The 26,964-nt window shown below is 44.5% G+C and overlaps 1 protein-coding gene across 3 annotated transcripts in view; it reads left to right on the top strand.

Moving 5' to 3' along the window:
* Positions 1 to 26,964, top strand: part of JMJD1C (jumonji domain containing 1C) — a 153,602-nt gene that overhangs the window by 93,321 nt on the left and 33,317 nt on the right. For 2 of the 3 annotated variants that reach the window (XM_032190740.1, XM_032190741.1), the window contains 3 exons: positions 4,175 to 4,288; positions 21,119 to 21,224; positions 26,056 to 26,180. In XM_032190740.1, coding sequence (XP_032046631.1) covers positions 4,175 to 4,288; positions 21,119 to 21,224; positions 26,056 to 26,180 — 345 coding nt within the window. Of the gene's footprint in view, positions 1 to 3,050; positions 3,071 to 4,174; positions 4,289 to 21,118; positions 21,225 to 26,055; positions 26,181 to 26,964 lie in introns of those variants that run through there. The other variant, XM_032190742.1, reaches the window with a different exon arrangement.

Below are 26,964 nucleotides of genomic sequence, written 5' to 3'. Positions count from 1 at the left end.
GGCCATGCGGGAGCTGTGGGGGGAGCGCGGCCGTTGGGCGGCCGTTGGCGGCCGGTGCGGGGCAACGGCTGGGGCGGCCGCCGGCTGCGCCCCTCACGGGGGGCTCCGCGCCCGCAGCCCGAGGGTTGGGGCTCCCGGGGAGCTGCGTTTCGCTTCCCTGCCCCAACTGGAGCACAAGGCAGCCCGGGGGGAGAAGCGGGGCTGCCGGGGAGCTCAGTGGTTCAGTGTCATAACGAGAAGGGGCCAGGGCTTGCGCTGCTGCGGGCTGAGCAGCCGGGCTACGAGACGATCCGGGGAAAAGTTTGCTTAACAGCGCGCATAAATTACCTTTAGAGCAGCTGCTCGGCGTTTGGGGTGCTCTGAGGAGGCTGCCCGCGCTGGTGGATAGCGACGCTGCAGGTAGTACCCGGGGGAGGCTCCTTGGGTTCATTTTTATTTTTTTTTGGGTGTTTTCTCGGTGGTACAAATCCCTCTAGAGGGAATTTTTCCTTTCTTAAACAACTTAAGAAAGCGAACGCCCTCTCTGTGCGAAGGCAGACGGGCTCCGAAGCTCGTTTGGCGCTGGGTGCCAGCCAGGGCTCGGCCGGGCTCTGCCCTCGCCCGGCCCCCGGCCCCGGCCGCTTCCCAGGGCCCGCTCCGTGCCCCTCGGGGCCGCGGCTGCCGCGGGGCGTCTGCGAGGAGAAATAAACAGGCGGCTCGGCTGGGAGAAGCAGGCCGTGAGTAATCGGCGGCACGGGGGAAGGGTTGGCGAGCGCCAGCAAAATGTGCTGCGGTGGCTTGCTGCGAAGTGACGGCGCTCAGGATTTTCTCAAAACGCGTTTGGGTTTCAGGAAAGTCCCAAACCGAGTGTTCCTCGCTGTCTGAGAGCCGGGCCGGGGGCCTCCTGCAGGCAGGTTATTTCTCGTGTGAGCTGGGGTAAAAGCACTGGGGGTGGGGGGGAGGGGAGGTGCTAGGAAAGAAAGAAACTCTCGGCAGCGTGAGGGGGCTTGCTAGCCAAGCAGCCCGAGTGTTTGTGTTCACAGAGAGCCATTTGGCCAAGTGGGAGTTTTAATTTGGTGAAAAAAGTATTATTATTTTTTTTAAGTAGTAGCTTAGGAGAGTGCTGGAATCCAGCGTCACTTAAAATTGAGTGTGTGCTCGAGCCCTTTGCTTAATTGTGGTCTAGAGGGAGCTGGGTTAACGTGGATGGTAAAAGGAAGCTTTATGCAAGCTTGAAAGGGAGGTTTGAGTTTGAAGATGTTTGGTTTTTACTGGTTTCAGCCAGTATGCCTGATTCTCCCTAGACTTGTCCTCCGCTTTGGGAATGGAAAGAGGGAGCGCCTTCCCCTGAAAGCTTGCAGGGAGCTCGTTGGACCTTCTTAATTCGGGTTTCATGTCGTTACATGCCTTGCATGCTTGCCTCCGGTAGCTGACTCTTGCCTGCCGTGCTCTTAGTCGTTTTTTCTTTGTGCATATGTGATGCGTGCTGTGAAGTTTGGTCACGTCTTTTGTACGAGGGTTGTTCCAGTCCCCAGCCTGTCCCTCTTTGGGTACCTCGGTGGTGGCCTGCGTATCGCTCTGAGCTGATGGAGTCTGGACTTTGCTTTCCCCAGAAGGCCAGTTTTTTTAAAGGGTGGGGTTTTGTTGGTCTTTGATAGGGGGAAGGTTTTCTAATAGTGCCTGAAAAATGGCAAGTTGCATGCAGCTGAGCAGCCGTCCCCATAGGAGGAGGTGTGTGACATGGCATAGTTTTGCTTTATTTATTTACATATTTTTCCTCTGTGCTTGTGGGATAGTCTGCATCCTTCACATGTGTATTTTGGGGGCGTTGGCCTGTCTAGAGGCTTAGATCTATGAAAGCAAATGAGGAGGCATTACGTTTCTCTTCTCAGCATAATCACGCTCACAGATCTATATTTGGAACTGGTTCTTTTAATACCAGCAGTAAGATAAACCGGTGGCTCACACATACCTTAATCTGTCGTGTTGTCTAAATCCTGAACGATAACTGCAAGCCGCATTCCACACGGTTTCGTTTCAGCTAATGATGTGGTATGTCCTGTTTGTACTCAGAACCGTGTTTCCTGACCTGAATAATAGGACGGAAAGTTAGAAGGGAATCGGTGTGAAAAAGTAGAGCAGCGTCTGCTGAGGTGTGGGGGCAGACTAAAAACTGAGAGACTACAACGCTGACTTTTTTGAAGAAAAGTTTATCCACTTGTGGGTTTATGCACTCATGCTTTGCGATTTCGTGTGAGCTCCACCCTCTCTTAACTCAAACCATTAGCAATACAAGATCCATTCGAGAAAAGTGATGCAAGAGCAAAGGCCCTTTCTTAACTCTTAGAGGTTAAATAATTATTTGCTATTCAGACTGGGTAGTTAGCATATTATCATATTCCTCTGCCCTCCCAGCCCTTTCATCTAGTTACCATGTTACTGAGATGGCTGGCTGCCTGCCTGATAGGTTGTTGGGTGTTTTTTTTTTTTTTTCCCCCCCTTGCTGGCACAAGGAAGGTAACAACTGAAGTGAAACCTTAAATAAAATAGAAATGAGAGTGCGGCGTGTTAAACCTGGACGTTTGTGAGTTGGATATATTTATTAGAAAGTATTGTGTAGCTCTGATAAAATGCTCTCATTTGTTTAACGAGGGCCCCAGCTTAAGCTCCGTAGGGACTTGGGTTATATTTGGACTAATCGCAAGGCAACACCTTTGCAAAGTAGGTAATGAAGCCTGATAAAATGTTGAGTGCGTCTCTGACGACCTCTGTCTCTGCGGCTGACACGTGGACGGGCTGAAGGCAGGTCACCAGCTCTGCGGCTGCCCTGCTGAGGTGGCTTCTGCCGAGTTACGTAAGCGCTGCGTGCCTCAGTTTCCCCGTCTGCAAAGGGCGGAGGCGACCCTGGGCTCCCCTAACCCGGCTCTCCTGCTGCGGGCGGGCACGTGAGCCGGCGGTGTCCTGCGGGGACGGCGGCACCGCACAGATGTTGGGCAGCGCTCGGGCGGCGCGGCGTCTGGTTTGACCTGCCTTTGTTTCTCCTCTTTGGCTCTTCCTCCTGAATTCTGGCCGTAGAGTCGGGGCTCAGAGGGTACGTTTCTTTTCGCTCTTTCCCCCCCATCCCTGTTTTCCATCCTGTCGAATAAGGTTCCTGTTTTTTCTGTTCCTCTGTGTTTGTTCTCCTTACATCCTGCTTGTTCTTTCTGCTGTTCATTAGCGCCTTCCTCTCACTGCTCGCCGTCTGCCTTCAGAGCTGCATTTTCTCTCCTCCATCCGCTGGGATTTCCTTTTCACCTGACTCATCTCCTTTTGGTACATCCCCGCTCAGTCGCGCTCGCATTGCGCTTCTGTTCCAGGAAACCCTGCCAGCGCCAGCGGGACCGCTCGGCCCCTCTTCGGGGAGAGCTTTTTCCGTCATCGCGCTCCCTGCCCACTCGCCTGCGCAAAGCTCGCTGCGCCTCGCTGCGGGGGGGCCGCGAGAGGCAGGGCGCTTTGTGCAAATACACGGCCAGATGGCACCGAGGGCCTGCTCCAGAGCCCGCTGCTCGCCTCTCTCCACTCCCCGCGGCTCGCCCTCGCTTGGCAGCGCGGATCAGGAGGAGTCCCGCTCCCCGGCGTGGGGCCGGGGGCACGGGGCGAGCTGTCAGGCGAGCAGTCGGAGCAGCCGGGTGCTGCAGGGAGGAGCGGCTGCGGGGGAGGACGGCAGCAGTCAGAATAGATGCAGAGACGGGCAGGGAAATGAGATGGTTGACTTGAGGCAAGGTGAACGATTTCAGAACAGGAAGGGGAGCGTTTTCGTGTCTGCAGTTGTTTCCACCTCAGTGTCCTCAGTATAATTACCACTGCGCTAGCTAGTCCTGCAGGCAGAAGGAGAGGATCTGCGTGCTAAGCTGTATGTTTAAGATATAATCGTGCTCCTGTACTTTGAGCTTCTGTGGTAAACACTCTTGCTCAAGAACAATGAGGGAAAGGAAGAATGTATGTTGCAGTTCCCTTTTCTTGCTAGTTTTTCCACCAACGGCACAGAGGAAAACCGAAAAACACCTAACTCTCCGTTCTTGTATAAATAGCAATTGTTACTCTGTTTTAACTTGTTTTGATGGAAGAACTGCTATGTCAGTGTTTATACAGTCCTAGGGGCTTGATGTGCTGAGCCTTTTTTAATTCGTTAATTCTCTTTCTTGTTTTTCAACAGACATTCAAGCCCTTGGTTGGAAAAAGTGTATACAATTCAATTACTGCAGTAGAATTCCTTGTGGACAAACAGCTGGATTTTATAACTGAAGATAGTGCCTTTCAGCCCTATCAGGTAAGAAATTTGGTTACTGTGCAAGTACTGCTCATTTAGCTTAGTTATATCCTTGTGTTTGTTAAAAGTCCTTTTTACAGTCAAGTTCTATGTTACAGGAACGATTTCCTATTGATTATTGGCAGTGAATGTTCCTTGTTCTGTGAAAGATTATGTCTGGTTCTGGGGAATTTGATGATGCTGAGGAGTGAGTAGTATGCAGCTAATATTACTGAACCACCTTTCAAGTTAAATTATCTGATCCCTTTAAAGGTTAATCAGCGCAGTTAATTGTAGAGCAGATAAAAGATAGTAGCCATCCTTCTGAAGCCAGGCTTTGATTTCTAGGCCTTTGCAATGCTACATTGATGTTTGACTTCTTGTTTCTCTGAGAATGGATAGCAGAAAATGTTATTTTTTTTGAAAAAAGAGAAATACTTCTCCATGCTGTGGTTTGTAAGACTACTAAAAGTTCTAATATCCGTGATTTTAATGCCTACTTCATTAATTAGAAACACATTTGTATATTAATGTGCATGTATTTAAAGAAGAGTAAAAGCAATGAATTTTTTTATCCCCCCCTCCCTAAAAATCTCTTTTATGACAAATAGAAAACCTTGGGTATTTCAGCTTGCACTGGACTGATTGCAATTAGAATCGCCATGAATTCTTTCTCACGGCTGGGATGGTACACTGCAGTGATACAGAAATAGTGCTTTGAGACTTGGAATAACAGATGGCCCTGAATAAACGCTATGTAATTTTGTCCTGACACCCCTTCTTCCCTCCTCCTTCACCAAGAGCTTTTTTTCCTAGTGCCAAATATAGAGCTAGAAAACGAGAAGCGACAGAAAGCTGGGGAAAGGAGAGGGAGGCTCGCTGTGTGGCAGGGCTGCTGCTTTTGTGTGTCCACGGTGGGGAAGCTGAAGGAGTTCATCGCTTCTCGTCAGGATGAAGTTACATGTTATGACTCGAGCTGCTCTAACAGCCTGGCCTTGCTGAAAAGGACAATTCCCATTATCAGACCCCACGCTAGCTAGTTCAGCCTTCTAAAGCAGCACAACCTTGACTTGCAAAAAGGAGGGGGGAAGCGTGTTGCTAATGAGCAGAGCTGGATTAGCAGAGGGTGCAGGAGTGCTGCGGCCTCCTGGGGGGGGGTCAGGATGACGCAACGCAGAGTGGGATATCCTCCTTTGGCAGCGGCAGCCTCTTAAATCAGCTGAGCCATGAAGTGTAAATTCACCCTCAGAGTCCAGCCGCAATCTTACAGATTCATTTTACAAAGCAAATCCTTGCGCTAGCGTCTGTCCTTTGTGTGAAATCTGTCAAGATCGTGTCTCTGATAACGTTCATTCCGATAACAGTAATCAGTCTCCTTTTGGCAATGGATCATTTCTCACAAGACGAGCTGAGCAAAACAAATTGAATCTCTGAGAAGGACTGCCTTTTTTTAAAAACAGCCCGTTGCCAAGCCAGGCTGGCAGTAACATAACTGTGCTGTATGCGTTTTAGGCCCTTCACTTTAGGGAATGCTCACTGCTAGAGTCTTAGACACAAAAGCACTTTAATTTGGGAAGGTGCATAGAAATTGAAGGTGTCATTTTTGAAAGTGTCTGTCGTGAACAGCTAGCTATATATCATCTCGGTAGGTAATACTGTAATTAACAGCTTTAACAACTTCGGTTTTAAAAGAGGTGTTCACTAAAAGCTGGTAGAACGCAGAAACTTGTGAGAAATGTTCCAAACGCAAGCTTCATCTGCCTAACTCTGTGCCTTTTATTTTGGCACACGGAGGGCTGCTGCTGTGTGAGAGGTGAGGTTGTTCCACCCTTCATGGAGCAAGCAGCTGCCTATTAAAGCCTGAGATGGAGACTGCTGATCTGTATCGCTTATAAGTAGCTTGGTGATAACAGAAGCCTAAATTCTCTCTTCATTTTATCATTGCAAGAAGGTTGCTGATGGAGATTCCTTATAAGTAAAAAGACATCCAAAATGTGTCTTAGCTGTATATTGCTCAGATATCAAATGTAGATGCATGAAAGAACGTTGAGCTCACTGATGAATAGCACAGAGATTTCTAAATTATTATTATTTGATTGATGATAAGTTTTGGAAACTACGTTCTTAGGAATGTCTCTTTGCAGGCCTACCAATGTCCCATTGCTGGATTCTACAATTTAATTGTACAGAAGAGAAACTCACTGGATGATAAGGTCTTTAAGAGAACAGAAACCATTTTTTAAATGTTAACTGAATGTTACCAGCAGTGCGTTAGACAGAAATAAGAATTTGATCATGGGACTGTTTTCTCCTAAAATACTCCTAAATGGGAAAATTGTCTCTGTTTTGCTTGTTATTTTTGGTTAATTCTGGAAATCAGCCTGCACATTTTTAACCCTAAGTCACTGTAAGGTAGTTTTGTACACTTTTTTTTTTTTTTCCAGAAGGCCTTCTTTTTCTTTGCCATGAGAACAGATCCTAGATAAGTCCTTGTTGAATTTCCTGTGAAAATCTGTTTTCTCAAAAGTAGAAAAAACGGCCTTTTTGTTTCCTTGTTTGGTCTGGAACGCTGCTAACTTGTTTTTGAGCAGAAGAACAAAAGTTGAGGGACTAATTTTTGCAGAGATGAGTTAACTTTGTCTTTCTAAATGTATTTAGTTTTTGCTTTAAGCTCTTATGGCTGTGCATTTTCAATACCAAGTCCTCAGAGGCCATGGTGATCTAAACACTTTTTTTATTGCCTTTTGCTGCTAGTGCCTAAAATTCCAGTACCTTTCTGCCAAAGCAAACAAAGTTTGAATCTGTGTGGGAAGACTCCATTTCACTTCAGATACAATTCTTAACTACTGAGTAATTTTTCCCATCGTTGCGTGTACTTGTAATATTAGTAATGGGCAGCAGGCAAGCATTTGGTATGAATTCTGCTCAGATGAGCTCTGATCAAAACACAGTGCTCTGTAAAGTAACCATTGGGCTAAAGGGCTTCATGAATAAGGTGGTGCTGTCCGGTTTGAAGGTGACAACTGCTCAGGGCAAAGAAAACAGCACACTTGGCATGCTTTTAGTCTTGGCAGGAAAAACAAAGTTGGAGTAGGCAAAGAAGTAAATTACTCTCGTTACCAGAAGTGGTTCTTCCAGAACAAGAGTAAAGACACTTTGGCAGGACTCGCTGGGGAATCTTGAACCACAGATTCCCATGCCATGTCTGCTCTTTGCATAAATAAACATATTTCAATTGTTAGAGATTCAGCAACCTTCGTAAGAGCTAGATGAATGTCATTAGTAAAAGCAGGTTGTGCAGCTGCACTATACCGGCCTTTTTCCATTTTTCCTATCTTCACGATGTTTTATGTAGCAAGTGTTCCACCGGGGAGTGAATTTGTACTTTACATCTAAAAGCGGTATGCGACTTTTCTTTTTCCCATACGTCTGCCTTGAATCGTGCCCTTTTCCACAAAAATGCCTCTGAATTGGTGTGCGGTGCCTTAAACGCCAACCTACATCTTGTTTCCGGTGCCTTTTATCTCTGTTGCTTCACGGAGGATACAAACGGTATTATTGTCTACGTGAAACTTGTGTGTGACTGAGAATGACTCATTCATTAATCTGGGTTGGTCAGGCCATTTAGTCATGTAGTTCTTTTTATGGTGGTGACAAGAGGATCTTGAGGAGAAAGCAGATGTAAATGTGTTTGCCGTGGTTATTTTCATGTCATTGCTAAGCAAATTATGCTCCTTTGCAGGAAGTGATAGACATAAAATTTGCAACAAGCATTTTTTTTGTCTTAAACTAGCATCTGAAAGAGTGGACTTACATACCACATTTCAAGACTACAGGTTTCTAGTATTGTTCTGCTTTGCATTCACAATATATCGTGTATATTTTGCGATTGCTCAGGAAATAAAACTCAACAAATTTGGTGAGTTTTGTGAAGGCTTTCGCTATAGATTGAAAATGAAAATGCTTCCAAATACATCTGTTGGAAAAATATGTTAAGCAAAACCACAGTAAGCCTATGCAAATGCAGGTATAACTTAAAAAAATAATTAAAACTAAAATTGTTTTCTGCATTAGCAACAACTTAGCTGGCCCCAGAATGGTACAGCTACATATCCGTCAGTTATGTTACACGTAGTAAGGTAAGCAGCAATCGTGCCTTCAGTTGTTCAAGCCTGGCAGTTTTCTTGAAGGACCCGAGATGGGGCTGTGAAGAAGTGGAGCTCAGTGTACGGTGTGTGCGATCTCAGCAGCATGGCCTTGGGTCCTACCACTCATGGCGCTGGTGGGTTGGAGCCTGGGCTTTGCGCTCAGCGGCTGGAGCCAGCTGAAGAGCTGGAGCCAGTTGCGTTACACTTTGGCCAAGCAAATAAAGAATAACAAAAAGCAGTTTACACTGTATTTTTCCATACAAGTGTGCAAAGACCAGCAGTCAATGTGCCTCGCTGCAGCAGTTGGTGCTTTACAGCTCTCTGCCGGGCAGGGGTGAGCCTGTGGCTTGCCCAGTGCTGTGGTCGTGCTGGCTCGCTGCCTCCTGGGGTGGCTGCTCGCTGGCGTGGGGCTCGTGGCGCTGCCTCATCCCATTTGTGTGTCTGTTGGGGTTGTGAGCACGCAGCGCTGGAACAAACGTGCACGGGTAAGGCAGGGCAGAGAATTCAAACGAAGTTCCTTCACAAGCATTACGCTTCCTGCAAGGGGGTATTTCACCACTCAAGGAAGGAAGTGGAAGGGTGTGCACACAATCTTCTGAAAGTCCCCTGTGTATTGGTTTAAAAAAAAAAAAAAAAAAAAAGGAATCAAACCAAACACAGTTCAGTTCTTCTCTGTGGTGGAATTTTTCTTCAGTCCAACCTACTTACTCACCTTCTCCTTAAGGACAACTCATGTAATTTTTTTTTTTTTTTCAGACAAGGCTGATTGCCTCAGTATTTCAAAATGGTAAGGTCAGCCCGTCTACTTCTGTACTGAAGGTTCCAGATGTAAAGATATGGCACCGAGAAATCCCCCGTGGGAGGTGTTACATGCAAAATGATAGGTGTGTGTACTTCGGTCTTCTAAATGTGCACTGCATACTTGAGAGCTGACAGATCAAATGTCTAACACACCTTGAAGATTGTTCGAGTAATAATAATAATAAACTTGCCTACTAATCAAGAAATACAACCCCAGATTGAGGAATGAAATACTCCTAGATACATTACAAGTCCCAGTTCTGTACGCCATGAGGTAAGGCGTGAGAAAAGGGTGTTGTGCAACTCCACTACTCTCCTTTTCTGTCTCTTACGGACAGGTAGTGGGTATTTCAGGCCTGCATGCTTTTGCATCATTGCCTTGCTCAAACAAACAAACCAGTGGTGTGGCAGGCCTTGTGTAGCAATAACATGTATACATGGAAAAAGATCTTGAAGCGCGTTGAAAGAGGGAGTAAAATAAGGTATCTTTCTGCATGTATTTTAAGCAGCCCATAATCATACAGTGCAGACTTCTTTCAGACTTCTCCTTCAGGCTTAAAAATAGCTACTGCAGCTGCAAACTGCTGTTCCCATCAGCTTGTACCTCCTCTGACCGGGCAGGCGGGAGCTGCTGGGCTTGTCCCACCCTTTGAGGTTGACACAGGCAGCTTGGGAACTCCGGGTGCCGGCCAGCTGGCGGCCGTGGCCATCATGTGCTCCGCTCCCGGTTTCGTTTCCTCCACGGCTGACAGAGAAGCACACAACTTTCTGCATCTTTAACTCTTCTCAGCGTTGTCTTCAAGAGCTGCCTCCCTCTTTTTCCGTGTCTCTGGTGTCTGGACCACCCATCGGCAGTCCAGCTGCCTTTTCTGGCAGCCTTGTAAAGAGCACCGGTCTGAACAGCTCGATGGTGACACATCTATGTTTCAGTGTACGTTTCCAACGTGAGGGGAAGCAAAAGGCTAAATGCAGCTAGAAGTGGGTCAGATGACTCATGCCAGTCTTCCCTGCCTGCTACGAGTGTGGGACAGAGAAGACTTTGATCGGAGCAGTCGCAAGGAGAGAGGAGTGAGCGAGGGAGTTGCACCCTCCATTTGCAGAATAGGAGATGCAGGTCGTCTCCTCGGCCTGCGTTTGGGCCTCCCTTCAAAGCTGCTGCGTACCCCAGGACTTGACCTGGCTTTATTCTCACAGTGGGTGGAATGAAACTGTGTGCCTCTTTTAGCTTGATCTCTTAAGGAGAAAGGGCTTACTTAGCCCTTTAGCCTGGGTAGGGAACTTCCTGTGTTTGATAGAAAGTATTACTTTTTCACCAGTAAAAGCCCATGGAAATATTGCTCGGAAGAAGGAGGAGGAGTCCTTATTCTTCTTCTTATTATGCTTCTGTGTCCTTCAGCAATTCCAATCTTCACATTCGATCGATTAAAAACCATTTTTTTTTTTTCACGAGTGTTTTTCTTAGGTGGCACTGTGACCACCCCCGTTTTCATAACGCAGACACACAGCTCCTGCAAAAGTCAGTTTGACTTTTTTTTTTTTATATCCAGCTGGCACTTTGCCACATAGTTGCCATCTGCTGGGATTGGGAATTCCAATGCCCTGGGGAGCTCTGAAGCTTAAATGGGGGTAAAATCCTGCAGCCCTTGCATGGGAGTGCTTATGTAGGGGGGGGAAGAGCAGTCTTTATTGCAGTTCAGTTGGGGGGAGAACTCTCAGTTCATTGAACTCAATTTTTACAAGAAAAAATTGTTATCTTGCATTTGACCTGATAAATATAGCTGATCTGATGAGGTGTTCGTGGCTTTGTTTGGTTTTGCTCCTTCCTCTGATGTAACATTGAACTGTTGATGCATGTGCTGCAGAACAGTACGACACTCCATAGTTTTTATTATGCTTTTAAACGGGGAACGTACAGTATTTTATGGGAACAACTCTGCATTGAGAAAACCAAGCACCTTTCCAAGCTGGGGGACAGGCTGTACAGCTGAGAGATTGGAGGTAATGAACGGTGATGGGCAGGCATCTTACGTTGTCCTCGCAGGAGGCCGTGCGTGTTGAAAACCTCACTTACACAGAGATCCATGAATTACTTGAAAGGGGAGGTCAGACTTGGACTTCCTCAGGGTTGTGCAATCTTTATCATTAAGAGGTCTGTGAGGTAGTGTGTGCAATCAGCTTCTGCAGAGGTATGGTAGGAGGGGAAATGGAGTACCCCAGCTAATTGTAGTGTCTTCATAACTTTCTGCTGTGTTTGGAATGACACCTAGCAGATGTACTAGTTTGCAGTCTAGGGTTTGTGCTCTGCAGCCTTCAGCAACTTGCAATGGTACTAGTTGAGCTCTGCAGCACTTCCAGATGGAATGGACAAAGTGTGGAAGTGGAAGCCCTTTTTCAGGCCGGATATCTTTGAAGAAACTTGTGATTTTATCCGAACTTGGTTTCTTTTTAAAAAATGAAAACAAGTACAAATACTATTGTTTGCGTAGACATTGGGAAAACTTTGCCAATAAAAGTGCGGTATTTGTTTTGACGTTAGAGAGCTTGGTTTCCAGTGTTTTTCCTCATCAAGCTTTTTTTCCTAACAGTATACTACAAGATTAAATATAGTTCTATTTTTTTTTTTTTACTACCATTGTTTGTAAATACTGATTATACAGGTTTTTTGTCCTGTTCAATCTAGCAAACATTTCCTGTCTTTTGAATGGATTTAAAATTAACTATTCCTGTTTTTCCTTGCATCCCCCTCTTCTTGTGTGTGTCTGCCAGCATTATAGTATTTCAGTATGCTTTTGCTGAGCAAGTGGGTTTGAAGCACATTAATTTCCATGTATCTCACAAACTACTTCGTATTTTATAACTTTATTTAGTGAGTTGTAAACACACAATGTAGAAATTATATTTCACCCACAGAGGCTGTGTGAATGCGTTCTTCCCACTGCATTGGTATACAACGAGCAAAATCAGGTTAAAGCAGATTTTAGGATACATGAGACTTTGTAGCTAAAGTATGGTGCTTGACAAGCTGCTTTTTTTTCCCCCTCAAGTGATGTAATACAGTCTTGAATGATGTTTTTGGTTGGGGTTTGGTTCTGTGTGCAAGTAGTTCTAGCAACGGACAGATGTTGTGAAATTGATGAGCACTGTGTCAATTTTAACCACTGAATGACTCTGCCAGGTTTACCCCGACGTGTTTATTGCAGCAACAACTGAAATACTCGCGTTTTCTGATTAGCAATTTAATCTTTCCTGTCTGCAAGACCATTATTCATCTGTTCCATAAAAAGGCACGGCCGCTGCTTTCTCTGGAGTTGGACAGAGCTGCAGCGTTGATCCAAATATGATGTGCATCCCAGCTGGTCAGGCCTCTGTTATTTATAGGGAAAACACCTAAAATGGCTCCAGCAGGTCAGAACAGAGCCCTTAGCGTGAAAAAGTGCTTGATGATGGCTCCTCTGCTCTGAATATTGACATGGAGCAGAGGCAGCATTTCCACGTTTGCACAGTGTTGCATGCCCAGCTTCTGCACCGTGTCCCTGACACCAGGAAAGTGCAGTGTTGGGAATGAAAGTCTGCAAGAAAATGTCCAACTTGTTTTCCCAACCCAGCTTTCCCAGAGCTCCTGAAGAGTTCAGGTTTGGGAGATAAAATTGAGCACATTTGCAGAAGGTTCTGCAGCTGCTGCTGGGCTAAGCTAATGGCAGTTCAAATTACAGAGCCGAGTGGTTCACAGCAGTGACGTGTACTCGAATGAATGTTTCAGGAGGTGGTGGTAAGAGCTTTTCTCAATCTACCATGTACTGGATAGTGTTCTGCAGACTGGAATTGAGAGAACTTTGCTTTTTAATACCTTAAGGTTTTAGTTAGCAGTAGTCTTGTCAGTGAACACCGTCTTGCTGAGTAATGCGAGGTATAAAAGACGTGCTGGAGGTAACTACCCTTAGATAAGAGGTGAGGGAGCTGCTCTGTCATTACCTGTGCTGGCAGCGTGCGGCTTTGCAGCCCGGCCAGTTGAAGCTGCCGCGAGGGACTTCTGTCCCCGATGCCAGGTAGATGTGTCTGATGAAACTGTCTGTCTCTGAGCAAGAACTGAACTCGTGGCTTGATTTCTAGGGATGTTAGGCCGCCTCTCTAGCGGCCCATTTGTTCAGACCACTGATGATCAAAGGAATACACCTCCTTTTGTTGCCTAAAGGCATCTCCCTCCATACAGCTTGTCCTTGAAGGGATATGACTTGGAGAGTTGTTAGATACCTTCTGAATGCTCTTCATGCTTCACGAGGTGTCTGGGTCTAGCTTTAAATTTGAATATCAATGTACAAAAGATTTTTTTCTATCTTCTCATTTTGTTACTTTCCTTGTTAGCATTAACTTGTCTCTGCTAATGGTTTGCTTCAGGGAAATGTCTGCGCTTTGAGGTTTCTTTTCCCATAGACAGCTGTGGTAGCGGCATCGTGTTGCTTGGTAGGTGACTTCAAGGCTTGGTCCGGTGTCCCCATGCCACTGGAGGGTTGTTGGCTGTTGGCATGGACAGTGAAAGAAAAGCAAACGTGGCTGCCTCCCCAAAATGAGGGAGGAAATGGGCACGGAGGAGTACTGTGCACTTGAGCTTTATGTTATTTTCCGTTCAAAAATGCCACATGGTTACTGTGGCTTTCTAAAGGCAAGCTGTCAGGCCAGCAGTTCGGTGGGTAGGAGCCCCTTCTTTGGGGAAGTCGTTAGGTCAGATGCGAACTGAGACGTCACGTCAGGAGATTCCGCTTTCCGTCCCACTCAGCCCAGCCAAATAGTTTTTCTGTTTCCTTCCTAATCTGCAAATCAGATCAGGACCCAGATTGGAATTAGAGTGACAGCACTTCGTCCCAGCTGCTCAGGGGGAGGGTGACATAACCCGTCAGCGTAAGGGTCATCTCTTCTCTTTAATCCCTGGTTTTCAAATGTGGGACTGTTGGAGAAGTTACCAGAGCGGTTTCTAAGTCGATTGTGGCAACATCTGCCTGGCTCAGGTTTGCTTTTGCTTCTGCATTGATGGCTGCTTGCTTCCCTGCTGCATGCTTGTTCCGTGTGCTGCTCTTGTCTTCCTTTTGCCTTTCCATCCTGGATTCTCATCTACAGCTATGGGATTAGTGAGCTGACTTGTAAAAAAGCAGGTTTTCCAACATGTGTGTTTCACCTGAGACATCAGTACTCTTACAGGAAGGCAAGTACCTCTGTTTTTGTGTTTGTGAGTTAAAATACTTGACGATGAGCTAGATTTTCTCCTGTATAATTTATGTTCCCAAGTTTAATACATTTTTCATAGCATAATCTTTCATAGTTTTATATTTTTTCCATAGATTTTTTTGTTGTTCTTAGGGATGTGAATTATTCCAGCAGAACTGAACTAATCAGTGCCATGATGCTTTTTCAAGCCTGAAATCATGATTTGGAGAAATGTGCACAGCCCTACTCCCCTTAATTCTCAAACCTGATAATTATAATTTAAAGTCAGCGTCAACTCTTTAATTGTACAGATGAAATGAGGAAGGAAGTAAGGGTGTGTGGGGACAAGTATTAGGCATAAGGAGGAGTGGGGAGCAAAAGAAAAATTGATAGCTTTTCCTGACAGATGTGAAGTTCACTGACAGTTGAAATATTACTAAATTTTTAGGCTTCATCTTCTTTTCCTGTAGCGTCAACTTTCTATTCATAGGTACTGCTGTTACATACTGAAAATAACCGGCAGTCTTAAATGTATGTGGTCTAAAATATCTATGCATGTTTGTCCCTTTGTTAACAGTGCGTTCGGAGCCTCTTGTAAAGTGATAAATGGTTGGTGTTCCCGTACTGTGCCTGCGCAGGTAGGGCAAGCACGGTCCCTGCGTCACCTCCGTGCACCTGCGGGCACGGCCGGCCTCATCCTGACTTTGGGCCTGGTCTAGGGGCCAGGGCTGCGCCTTCAGGCTTGGCTTGACCGGTTCAGACATAGCCCAGCAGCTGCCGCGTTGGAATGAGGCAAATGGTGACCGGGCACTCAGCAGCACCAGAAAATAGGTCAAGTGTGGGCTGGGTTTACATAGAAAGCACTAACGTCGCCTGGTAAGCCTGAGCCTCTCCTCTTCGCTCAGACAAAGCCGTTTAAGGTAAACTGGGAAGTTAGCATCTCCCCCCAGAACTTCTCAGCCTTCTGCCGGTGGCCAGGGACTTGTCAGAAGGCAGCGAGTTAAAAAGAACACACCGGTGGGCGATGCACGCACTCACAAAGATGTGCGGCCCAGCAGATCTATTAGTTTTAGTTGCAGTTAAAGTTAATTGTTGCTTTGTAGGGATTTGCCGTGGTCCGTTTGGCCACGGCCCCGCCTGCTCCAGGGGATGCAGCTGGTGCCAGTTGCGGCAAGTTTCTCTGCTCTAGACGAATTCTCATCTTTTGCCACTGGAAAAAAATAATAATAAACTTGTGGCATGGCACAGGGACGTTATCAATTCATAGGTAATGTGAAGAATGTTGATAACCTGCCTGTCTAGATTTTATGTCACTGTTTCTTGGTGGTTTTATTTATTTTTAAAGGTTGGCATCAGGCACATCAGTATTAAGTTCGAAGGTTTGTTAGAATTGTAACCACAGAAAGGCTATTACAGATAGTGATATAATCAGATATATGTCAGGTGATATAATAAGTGAAAGATAAAAGAGGAAGGAAGAGGGAATAAATAAATGAAGGCTAGTTGTCAAGGAATGAAAGGAGAGGATTGTGCACATGTTTTGGATGAGTAAAAGGAGGCACGGACGTGGAATTCTTATGAATATACATTTGGGAAATCTTCAAGGTGAAATGACTATTTCTGAGGCATCTTTCACTTCGTTTTGAAGTATGCAGGTATGGCTAAAGTCAAAGGGCAGTACGCCAAGCAGCGTGTCAAATGACTTAATGCAATTCTCAATGTGCAGTAAGCTCAAGCAGTGTTGATAAGTTGTGTGGTCAGAAACACGGGGAAATCTGAGCAGAAAATGATTTGAGCTGGGTAAATGCATGTGATCAGGAAACTGAAGGTTCAAGCTTCTGACTCTTTGATCTCAAATTTTTCATGGGCACTGTTTGAATTTAAATGTGGTCTCTCTACCATTAAAGTACTAATGAAATGCTTATTTTAGTGTGCAGCTCATACTGTGTCAACATTGTAAACATGACTCTCAGGTTGGTTACGTACGAGTTTTCATTTAATTCGTGTCCTAAATCATCAGAAAACCTCTAAGCAGCCAGAGGAAGCTATAGTTAATTAAGCCACAGATGGTGAGGACTAATGTGGTGTTGACCTTTGTGAGGACTGCAAAATCTACTTAGTCGTTCTCTGTAAAACACTAGCTGAAATGAGTTCCTACTGATCCTAAAAAGATGCCTTTTATGCATTGAAGCCAAATGTAGACACTGTGGCTAAGGAAGGCGCTCTCCCAAGTAAACGTTTGCAGGGTTTACTGCATGACGTGTGTTGAGACTTGGTCTTCAAGGCTTCACTTTAGGCCTTCTTAGTGCCAAAAGCTACAGTTTTTCCAGGGCTGGTTTTCCTGGAATACATATCGTCAGTTCTCCTCCTCTCCTTCACTGAAAAGGAAGGGTTGACAGCTGATGGTGGAGTTTCCACACCTTCCTATATGCAGCACGCAGGCTGCGTGTTTGGGGGGGGCGGGTGGCAGTTGTACTTGAATGCGTTCTTGAGCTTTTGTTTCATGCTCTGGGCTTTCACCTCTCAATTTAATGAACTTGTTTCCGCCCCTCAAGGTTATGAAGAGTGACTTTAAAATGCAGTTTAAATTGCTGAGGAAACATCTTGGTTTAATAGCGCAAGGCTTATTGGAGAGCTAGAGAGCTGCGGAAGTGTTCCCACCACAGACATGTCCTGCTACCCAAAAAGGAAAAGGAGCTTGCAGTCACTCAAGCCTTTCAGAAGGAGCTTTGTGTGCTGCCTGTTGGACAGCATGCAGATTCTGGTCATCCACGGATGCCTGTCAGTATCTCAAACAATATTTTGTTTGTGGATGGGGCTCAAAGGCGAATTCTCTTTGTATTTAGATTTTGACTTGTTTTTTCTGTGAATACTTGCTTTGAAATTCCTGTTTGAGTTTGACTGAAAGGAGTTCAGAAGCACTGTGAGTGATCTGTACTTGTTCACCTGTGACTTTGAATGACACCTTGTGTTTGGCTAAATAAACTCTCTGAGAATGCTTCTCCAAACAAAGATTTCTGCTTCCTGCCAGGAGTGAGCAGTGGGTCTGGTTGAAGCATTATGGTGTCTTAACCTGATGGTGTGCTCTGTAGCTTCCAACTTGCTCTGCTCTAATGCACCAGAAGAGAGAAGAAGGTATCCTCAGAAAAACACTGGATCACTTAGTTATTCGGGAAAATTTCATTCTTTTTGCTCCTTATGACTTCCAGGAGTCCAGCACGTTGCCAGCACCTGAGAATTCTCACTTTAAGAGACGAGGCAGATTCAAGTACTCTTCAGATCATTAAGTGGAAAAGTCCATTCCACCAGAAGTGAATTCCTCTGTCGATCTGGAACAAAGGCAAAATAAAATAGCAGCAGAGATCTGTAAGACCTGGCATAGGTTGGCAGACTCCAGGTAGTTGTGTTGCTTTATGTGACTGGCTCCCACAAGGGCAGGAAGAGTTAACTCCTACTGTGTTTTTCTGGCCCATAAGCCCTTTGTCTTCTCTGCAGTATATCGTCATTCTTGGAGCAGGGACCACTGCTGGATGAAGTATATAAAGAACATTCTACAGTATATTTAAAAAATAAAATTGCAGTCCCATGTATTTGCATTTTGATTTGCATTTCATAAGGGCTTCAAATCAGCATGAACATCTTTGTGCAGGATATATTCCAAACCTTGTAGAAAAACTAGTCTGAAAGAGGCACCGTATTTATTTTTGCGAATAAAACTCATTTCAAATGAGGAACAGGCTATAGAGGAAAACCCTGCAGGGCATTTAATTCTTCTGTGGGTTAGTCTGTCGATCTTTCCAGTCCAACCAAGAAGGAAGGGAAAACTGAAAGTCTTAATTGCCAAGGTTTAAGTCAATAGACAAGAGTTGTGTTTTCTTGAACAACGTACGTGCAGGTTAAGGGAAAAGACTGCGTGCTGCAGGGGAGTCATTTGCTCATCTGCAGTGCTATGACAGAGAGGAGACTGCGAGTCATCAGCCTTCTGCTCGTTGCCCTGTCTGGTTTTGCTGAAGATCGGGGTATGCAGTAAACCCATTTGCTTAAGGCCGTCACCTTATATTATGTAATGGATTTGCTGATTTCTAGACTTTCAAATTTAAGGTTAACATTGAAAAACCATCAGTCATGGCACGTTTTTTCATAGATGTAGGTAATATATACACAAAAGAAGCATGTTTTGAGATTTCAGGAGTCTTTTAAGTATCTTGGCGTTGAGCTTTGCTTGTCAGTTACAATTTTGCTTCGCTTTTCTGATTTCCATTGACCAGCACGTAGCATGCTCACATCTAGAAGCAAGACGCTTCCTCTAGTGCGGTGACTGATAACATGTTAAACGTGTGTTGTGTGTGCAGGTGCTCAGAAACCTTAGGTTCACTTTGATGTCCTCTACATAATCCGAGTCATACCTGCGTGCAGTTTGGGTAATGGATCTTCAACCTCTTTAGGGCTCTTTGTAGCTCATTTTTGACATGAGCTCATCCTCTTCCAAGAATGAGGAGAGAAACACAAAGTGGACTTTGCAGTCTCCTTTTCTAAGTGTTCCCATGAAGCATTCAATCAAAGGTACCAGTACGTCATGCGTCTGAATAGGGGACAGAACAAAAAAGTATTGTCAGGAGGTTCGCAGTATCCTCAGTGTTAATTTCAAAGAAGGCGAAGACAGGTAGGAAGGGTGTGAAATCTAAAAATGAGAACAGCAGCGGTGTATTTTGCCTTCAGAAACAGGGCTAATCAAAAGTAATGTGTTAGAAGAAAAAGTAAAGGCTCAGAAACTGCATAAAGAACTCAGGGAAGTAGAATATCGTTAGGGTAACGGGTCTGATTTCAGGGTACCTGATCACCATGTGCAGTCTTGAAACAAAGATACTGATTTTCTTAGAGGCACTGAACTGGTTACTGAAAACATACAAGCTCTGCATGTTATTTGCATTTTTAGGTCAGCCAGACCTCCAGTGTTGCAGTGCCTCAGACCACTGCTTAGCCCTAATGTTTGTGGACCTGAGAGGTGAAACTCTCAGTAGGGGAATCTCCCGCAGCTACTGCGAAAGAGCGTGTGGGAAGGAGGACAGAAGGTTGGTCGCCACCCAGCTCCAGGGCCTGCTGGCCTCCCCTGGCAAAGCATTCCCCCTTTCCAGTGGTGGTGTTACTTCTGTACGCAGGATCAATCCAGAGATGGATTTGCAAAGGAAAATAAAACAGTTAATATATCCATTTCAGATTCCCCAGGAGAGGAAGCATTTTGCTAGTCTGCTATTCTTGAATAAATTCTGGTGTGGACCCTCTTGTGCCTCTGACAAAGTTAGCAACACGCTTGCCTGGTCGGTGTTTCTAACTTGGTGGTGGAGGCCCCGTTGACTTCCTCCTCACTTTTACTTTGTTCCATGTGACGTGTTATTACAAAGAGCACCGTGACCGTTCCTTTTGCATCTGAGGCTGTATCCTTTTCAAAAGCGCGAGGAAAGACAGTCATTTTCTCTAATAGTCAGAGCATTGATGCACTCTCCGTAATGGAGCACGGCAAATCTTCAAGTGTCAGGAAGTGAATTCTGAATTTGAAATAGACATCCTGTGATCAGGGAGTTAGCAGGAATAATCTCATTCAGATGAATGGAGAGAAATTGCTCATGTCACTCGAGGGCCTGGCAGCAATGCATGATTCTCTGAGTGTTGCTTGTATCTTCATATTCTATGGCTAGAGCTCTTCATAATAAATTGTGAAACATCAAGGAACTTGTTGGAGATCAAGGAAAGAAATTACTTGATCTCAGCTGCAGTACTGATAAAACGTTTTACATTTTGTATGTCGAGAATCACTCTGATTATTTTAGCTGTCTGAATTTCTCTCAGCACAAATGAATGTTCCCGCAGCTCCTGGATTTCCAAGGCCGCCTTCTGCATGAGGAGGCACCAAGCTGCAGTGCAGCTTTATTTCTCCACCACTGCCTGAAAGGCAGAAATAGCAAATCTTCTCTGAAGTTCTGAGAAATAGTTATGCAAAGAGTCCAGCGACGAATGATGATTTAAGCCATGCTTTCAGGGATATGGAATGGATTTTGTACCTAGTTTTCCCTTGCTACAAGGACGGTGCTGCTAAATAAGCCTTAATTTCCCAGATTTTGTCTTACTGAAATAGTGAGTGAGAATCCAGGAGAAGTGAGATAAAAATTAAAGCATGCCTTACTTGAAATTACCTAATTAACAAAGGCCTACCTATGGAAAATCAGTAATGCTGTTTGTTTCTCTTGCTATACAGGTATCTCTTATGCATTATCTCTGTGGGTTTTTCAGTCTGTGTTTATGCTCAATATGTCCATATTAAATTTTTCAAATATGCAAAACAAAGAAAAAAATTTTGACTCATTTAATCATTGCTTAATTCCTTCTGCATACCTGTAAACACTGAAGTCTTTATAGGCTATTTTTAGCTTGTAGTAAGACAGTATTTATGAAAGTGTGATCCTATTAATAGCTTACAAGTCTGGCCACATGCAGGATCTGACATACTGTGTTCCCATGAAATAACTTCTAGCGCTATGTTGCACTGAAAAGTTTTTTTTTCTGAAGACAACACAGGGATTTATAGGGAATCGGTAAAATTAGCATCAAGCTACTTAATATTGTACTCTAAAATATATTTAGGAAAATAACCAGAAATGTTGCAAGTAAACATAACATATGGTTCTTTTTTTAATCTCTACTTTAGGACGACGTAGACAGTCTAAACCCAGTTCTCAGGGATAACCCGCAGTTACATGAGGAAGTAAAAGCCTGGGTAAAGGAACAAAAGGTTCAGGAGATTTTTATGCAAGGTAATTATTTGGGAAACTGTGTTATTTTTATTCTGTGTTAGCTAGTTTAAGGCCATTAGTTGCGTGGGGCTCTTCCCATAGCGTTTGCGGTATAATGGAGAATATATTTCTAACCTGGTGCTTTGGGAAGTATTCGTTTAAAAGAGAAAACAAGACCATGTAAGAAGCTGTGCATGACTTCTTCAGACTGTACTTAACTTGTTTGATGTCTTAGTGATTACAGGACAGCTGAATATCATTAGTCTTAATGTACATGTTTTATAACACCGGTTGTGAAGTGTATGAAGGGAAACCACACCCTCTTTAGTGTGTGTAAAACTGTTATTTGCGCTGTTAGTGTTACTATTTTGTGTGATAACTTCTCAGCTACCTGTTTGTTTCTGGTTCTTCACAGTTCTGTCACAGGTGAATGCTTTCAGATTGACCCGGCCCCAGTTGAAAATCATCTTTCAAATCAGTTACAATTTTTAACTCAATTCTCATGCTGAAAGGTTGCAGCAAACATGTAGTTTTTACAGCATAGTTACAAGTTACGTGAAAATTAGTGTGGATTAGAATACATTATTTTGGTCCAGTCTTGCTAACATTTTAAATATTATATATGTTTGCAGTGTATTCATTAACTTTTTGCAGAACTGACAGCCAGCTAGCTCTATAGAGGCTTTTCTAGCAATGGGAGACTGAAGCTAACCTTTGTGGGTCTGGGCTAAAATCCCTGGCTCAACAGTAAAGCAACTGTGGGACAAAAATGCTTAAGCAGTCACTCTATAAATTAAGATTGGAAAGGGAGCAGTAAATAACCTGGTATTTTAAGGATGGGACTGAGGTTTGCTTGCTGTCAGGTTTCTTAGATAAACTAAGATAAGAAGGCCAAAGGAATATGGTAAGTATAATACTGAAGTTACAGTACCAAAAAAAAACAACCAACCAACAACAACCAAACAAAAATCCCACATCTTCATCTTCCCTGCTGTGGAGTTTTTGATTTGCCTAGATACAATTTTTTTCTTATGGGCCACAGTGAAAAGATGCTGAAGAAGCAATGCACGGAACTGTGTAGATAGGGAGTTGGTACGTCAGTATTAGTCATTTGAGATTTTATCTTAATATCATCAGTTACAATGTGAATTAATAGGCTGAGAATTGCAGCCAAAACTGGACTGGGAGGTGATGTAAAATCAAGTTAGGGTTGTATGGAAAGGAAACTAAGATTAAGCTTGTTCATTGCATTTTATTAGAGTAACGATAAAAAGACAATTAGAACGAGCCCTGTCCACACTGGTACAGAATCAGTACCTCAGCAAAGCCCCAGCCACATCAAAATAGTCATCTGAATGAAACTGCCAACATGTCATACACAACACTCACTTGCATCCCATTGTTCCAGGAACTGTATTTTTGTCGTGTGTGTGTATATATATATGTATAAAATGTATGGAACAGATGCTTCGAGTGCACCAAAGTAGGAGTATTTTAGATGAAGAGATGAAACAAACGGTGTCCTGACAGACCATCTCTCCTCATCTGCAGAGAAGTTTCCCTTCAGATCCCCTTGCTTACTTCCCATGGCATGGGGTGGCCTGAGGAAAGCCGTGCCCCCATGGGCAGCAGTGTGCCCCCATGGGCAGTGACGTGCCAGCCGCCCCAATGGTGCTGATCAGCTGGCAGGGACTGCTCTCACCTTCTCCTGGCATGTAGGCTGCTCCCAGATGAGGAGGACATGCATTTTGCACAAACCTTTCAGTGACTTATAGATTTCTGTCTCGTAGTGCTAGCTGCTGTCATCTAGCCACGTAATCCTTCCTTTTTCCTCCCCTCCATTCTCTTTTTCATCACTGTCTCTATCACCATTTTCCTGTTCCCTGCAGCTTGGGCAACATTTTCAGTTCTGGCCTCATCAAACCCCTCTGCTAAGGTTGCTGCCATACTCAGTTACTTCAACTTCCACAGCATTTTTAGTATCCAACCTTTTCTTCATTGGCTCTGATGCTGACCGAAGTCATCTTATATCGGAGTGTGTTCTGCAGTCACATTTTCTACGTGGCCGTTGCACTTTAAACTCGTTTCTGGGAGAGGAGAGTTGGAGAAGAACATTAAAATCTGGTTCCGACTGTTTAGAAAGAAGCACACCAGTTTGAGGAGGGGGTAATTTAGTCAGAACCAGTCCATTTCCTTACAAGAATTGAGACTAAGGAAAAAAAATGGTCCAGGTGACCTTTTCCTTGGATAGCAGTATGCAGCACACTTCAGAGTAGAGACTGGAGGTTTGGCCGGAAAGTAGTTTGTTCCTTGTTTAAAACAAACAACTCCCAAACTTGGCTAAGCTGAAAGCTTTGGGGAAAAATTAAACCAGTTCAAGGAACTTGCTCAGTAAAGTGCCTTTGATTTTTAACGTTTAAAATCTTAGATTTCTTTTTCCGTATTAGGTTTATTATCACTGCAATCTCTGAGGCTGAATATTTAACAATCCTCGTGAAAGGCTGTGTGTGCCTCGGCCCTGAAGATACTTCCTGATAGTACTGCACATGCTGTTTCAACAATGCGTAGCCGAGCATGATTCAGCCAGGGGCCGGAGACAAAGCCAGGCTTTTCCTGTAATGGCTGCTTGTGGCTGGGCTGGGCTGGGCTGTCCTGTGTCGCATGACCGCAGTTTAATCTTTCCCCTTCCTGACACCCCAGCAGCACTTAAGAAAAGAAAAACACCCAGTTTTTAAAGGCAGATAAAGTCGGTTTTAAAAATAGGTAGGATAAAAACTGGGATGAAGGACAGACACAGATTAGGACAGGGAGTAAGAGGGAAAAAATTGGCACGGGGTCAGTGCAGATGAATACGAGAGAAGCTGGCAGCGGATGGAGAAGGGAGGATGGATGGAGCTTGTAAACTGAGAAGACTGGGAAAGGACTTGGAAGCCAGTGGCCTGGAATCGTAAATGCTAAAATGAGACAAGAAGCTGGGGAGGGAGGAGAGGCTGGATCTGGTTAAGCAAGAGACCAAGACTGAAAATTGTCGTGCAATTAGCAGGAGGGTGGAAAAGAGGAAGAGCTGGGATCGGAAAAGTAGGAATGGGAACGTTGCATGAAGAGACACGGGCAGAGGTTAACGGAGACTTGTCTGAGTGAGGCAGAGCTTTGGGACAGCTGTGAAAGGCTTGAGACACGGAGAATGCGGTTGGGTCAGACAGAAGTGTGGGAGCTGAGCTGGAGGCATTTTGCACGGGCATTCAGAACAAGGATTGGAGAGAAGCCATCAGGAAATGTGTCCCCACGGGAACCCCGTCTAGTCCGAGAGCAGGAATGTGAGACATAAGCTTTTAGATTCCTGCTCTTTTTCTGCCCATACGTGTCTGTGAGAGGCAGAGACCGCGCTGGTGCTGTGCTGAGCCCTGGCTGTGTAGCTGGCAACGTGCTCTGGGGGCGAGCTGAGTGCAGCAGCTCGGATGGCTTGGCGGGGCTCGAGTTTGCAGCGCTGCAGTGAATGATGTGGATGTGGGTGGAAGAAGGTTGCCGTTGCATGGAGTTTCTGTTCCTCTCAGCTGTTTGAAAACCTAGATAAAGTCTTGCTAAGGTTCCTAAATTCAGCCTCAAGAACACGTAGGAAACGTCTAAATTAATCCTGTCTTGCACTTCGATTGACCTCTTAAATGTTGGCCTCGAAAACAGTCTTCATGATCATGTGCTTTGTTGTGCAGAGTGCAGAAGAGCCCCAGAAGTGTGCAGATGGGTATTTTAGTGGAGAAAGCTGTCACCTGCGAGGTCCCTGCTCTGTTCCAGGTGTTGAAGCTTGCTGGGCAGGGGCCAGCAACAGCTCTCGTCAGGAAAGACAGGGGAATCCTGTCCTGCCTGTGCTGCCGAGCAGCCGGCAGCCTTTAAAGCTAGGCTTTTCCTGGGTTGACACTGACTGGTTTTACTTCAGTTCCTGTGTGCCTGACCTAGGGTTTGGTTGCGGAAGTAGCGAAAACCACAGCAAACTGAACTTGGTGACGGTGATGCTTGGTCACGTGAAGTGCTACATAAACCAAGTGCTGTATAAACACCAAGTGCCATGAAGCTTACAGTCCTGGTGGTCGAGTGAGACACCCAACGTGAATAAAACCATGGAACTTCAATTTCTGGGTCTTGGAACTAACTCTAAAATGAGGATTGTGTCATACCATCTCATCCCTTCCCCGTGGGATCTTGGAGATGAATTAAACTGATCTTTGTGTGCGTTTTTTTTTTAGCTCCTGTTTTAAGGCACAGCGACTCCAGAAGTCTTACTAGTGTGTGTATTTCTGAATGTTTTGTGGGGCCATAGCAGGGCTTGGATCGCTCAGCTGCCTTTTGACTGTTGTAATAGAGAGAAGCTCTGTGGTCACTTATGGGAAAGACTTGGCAGATGCAGAGCCTAAACACCAAGATCTAAATTGTTTTGCCAGCAAATCATCTGGGCATGTGACTAGCCTATTAAATAGCTTCTGTATAACCTGCTGCTGCCACTTTCTGCCTTTCAGATTACTTTTGTATGGTTGCTGTTTGTAGGCAGGAATTTTCCCATCATTTGTCATTATGGTTGCAAAAAGATTTAGTTAGATAAGAAAATTGTATGTTGAAAATGTTGGCATAATTGACCTTAAAGCATACTTAAAATGTACCATTTGCATTTCAAAATGTCTTCCTCAATAAACGTAAAATCCACAGGCAGCGCTGTGCCAGAATAGCTTGTAGCTTGCTGTCCATGCCATTCACATCATATGATTGCTATGAAGCTTAAAAACCGAGGAAAACCTATTAATACATTTTTTTTTTTGCTGAATTCCTCAACGGCTTTTTTTTATTTCTTCCCCTTCTAAAGGTCCGTACTCCTTAAATGGTTATAGGGTGAGAGTGTACAGACAGGATTCTGCCACCCAGTGGTTCACTGGGATCATTACTCATCATGATCTCTTCACCCGCACTATGGTTGTTATGAATGACCAGGTGAGTTTGACTCTGTGATGCTTGGAAAACAACCTTTAAATAAACCATGCGCTGGGAGCTTTTCTACTTTTTGGTCGTACCCTGGAAAGCACTGAACTTACCGCTTCCATTGGGGCATGTCTGTTATTTCCTCTGCTGAAAATTCAGCTTGACTTTGTGCTGGACTGGTGGTTAATGCCATCCTGAAGCTGAATGTGCAATGATATGATTAATTCCAGCCCTACAGTTTGGCTTTTCTTCCGTTGTCGCTATTGGACTAGCTAAGTCTTTGAAGTAAAGTGGTCTAGTTCTAAGAACTGGTCTTCCCTGTCAGCTCTGTTGAGAATTTCTTCTCTCAATGCTGAAATCCTTTAGTGCTGCAGTAACAATTACTTCTTCCAAGCAATTGAAATACCCATTTTCCACAATTTATTGAATTAAGCATTTACTGCCACCCTAATTTGCATTTACTATGGTGGGTTTTAGTTGTATTTCTGAAGTTGACATTACAAAAAGAATTAATGCTGGTATTTTTAGTGGCAGTAATTAATTCTGTTTCAGGAGGCCAGAGTAATGACTCAACATTAATATAGTAAATGACCCATCTGCCTTGAAATGACTGACTAAATCATGTGTGACAGTAGAAATTTAAGACTAGTCTCATGCTGAAGTCCATTCTTTCCCTTCATTTGCTCTAATTATTGTCCCCAAATATTAATCCTTTCGCTTTGCAGCATATTGGTTAAAGATCTGTTTAGCATTTTCTTCTTTCTGAAAGATAATCCCTCACTAGTAACACTCTTCC

The sequence above is a fragment of the Aythya fuligula genome, chromosome 7 (genome assembly GCF_009819795.1).
Source record: "Aythya fuligula isolate bAytFul2 chromosome 7, bAytFul2.pri, whole genome shotgun sequence".
NCBI lineage: Eukaryota > Metazoa > Chordata > Aves > Anseriformes > Anatidae > Aythya > Aythya fuligula.
Note: the sequence above shows the minus strand (reverse complement) of the source record. Positions and strands in the feature narration are given on the sequence as shown.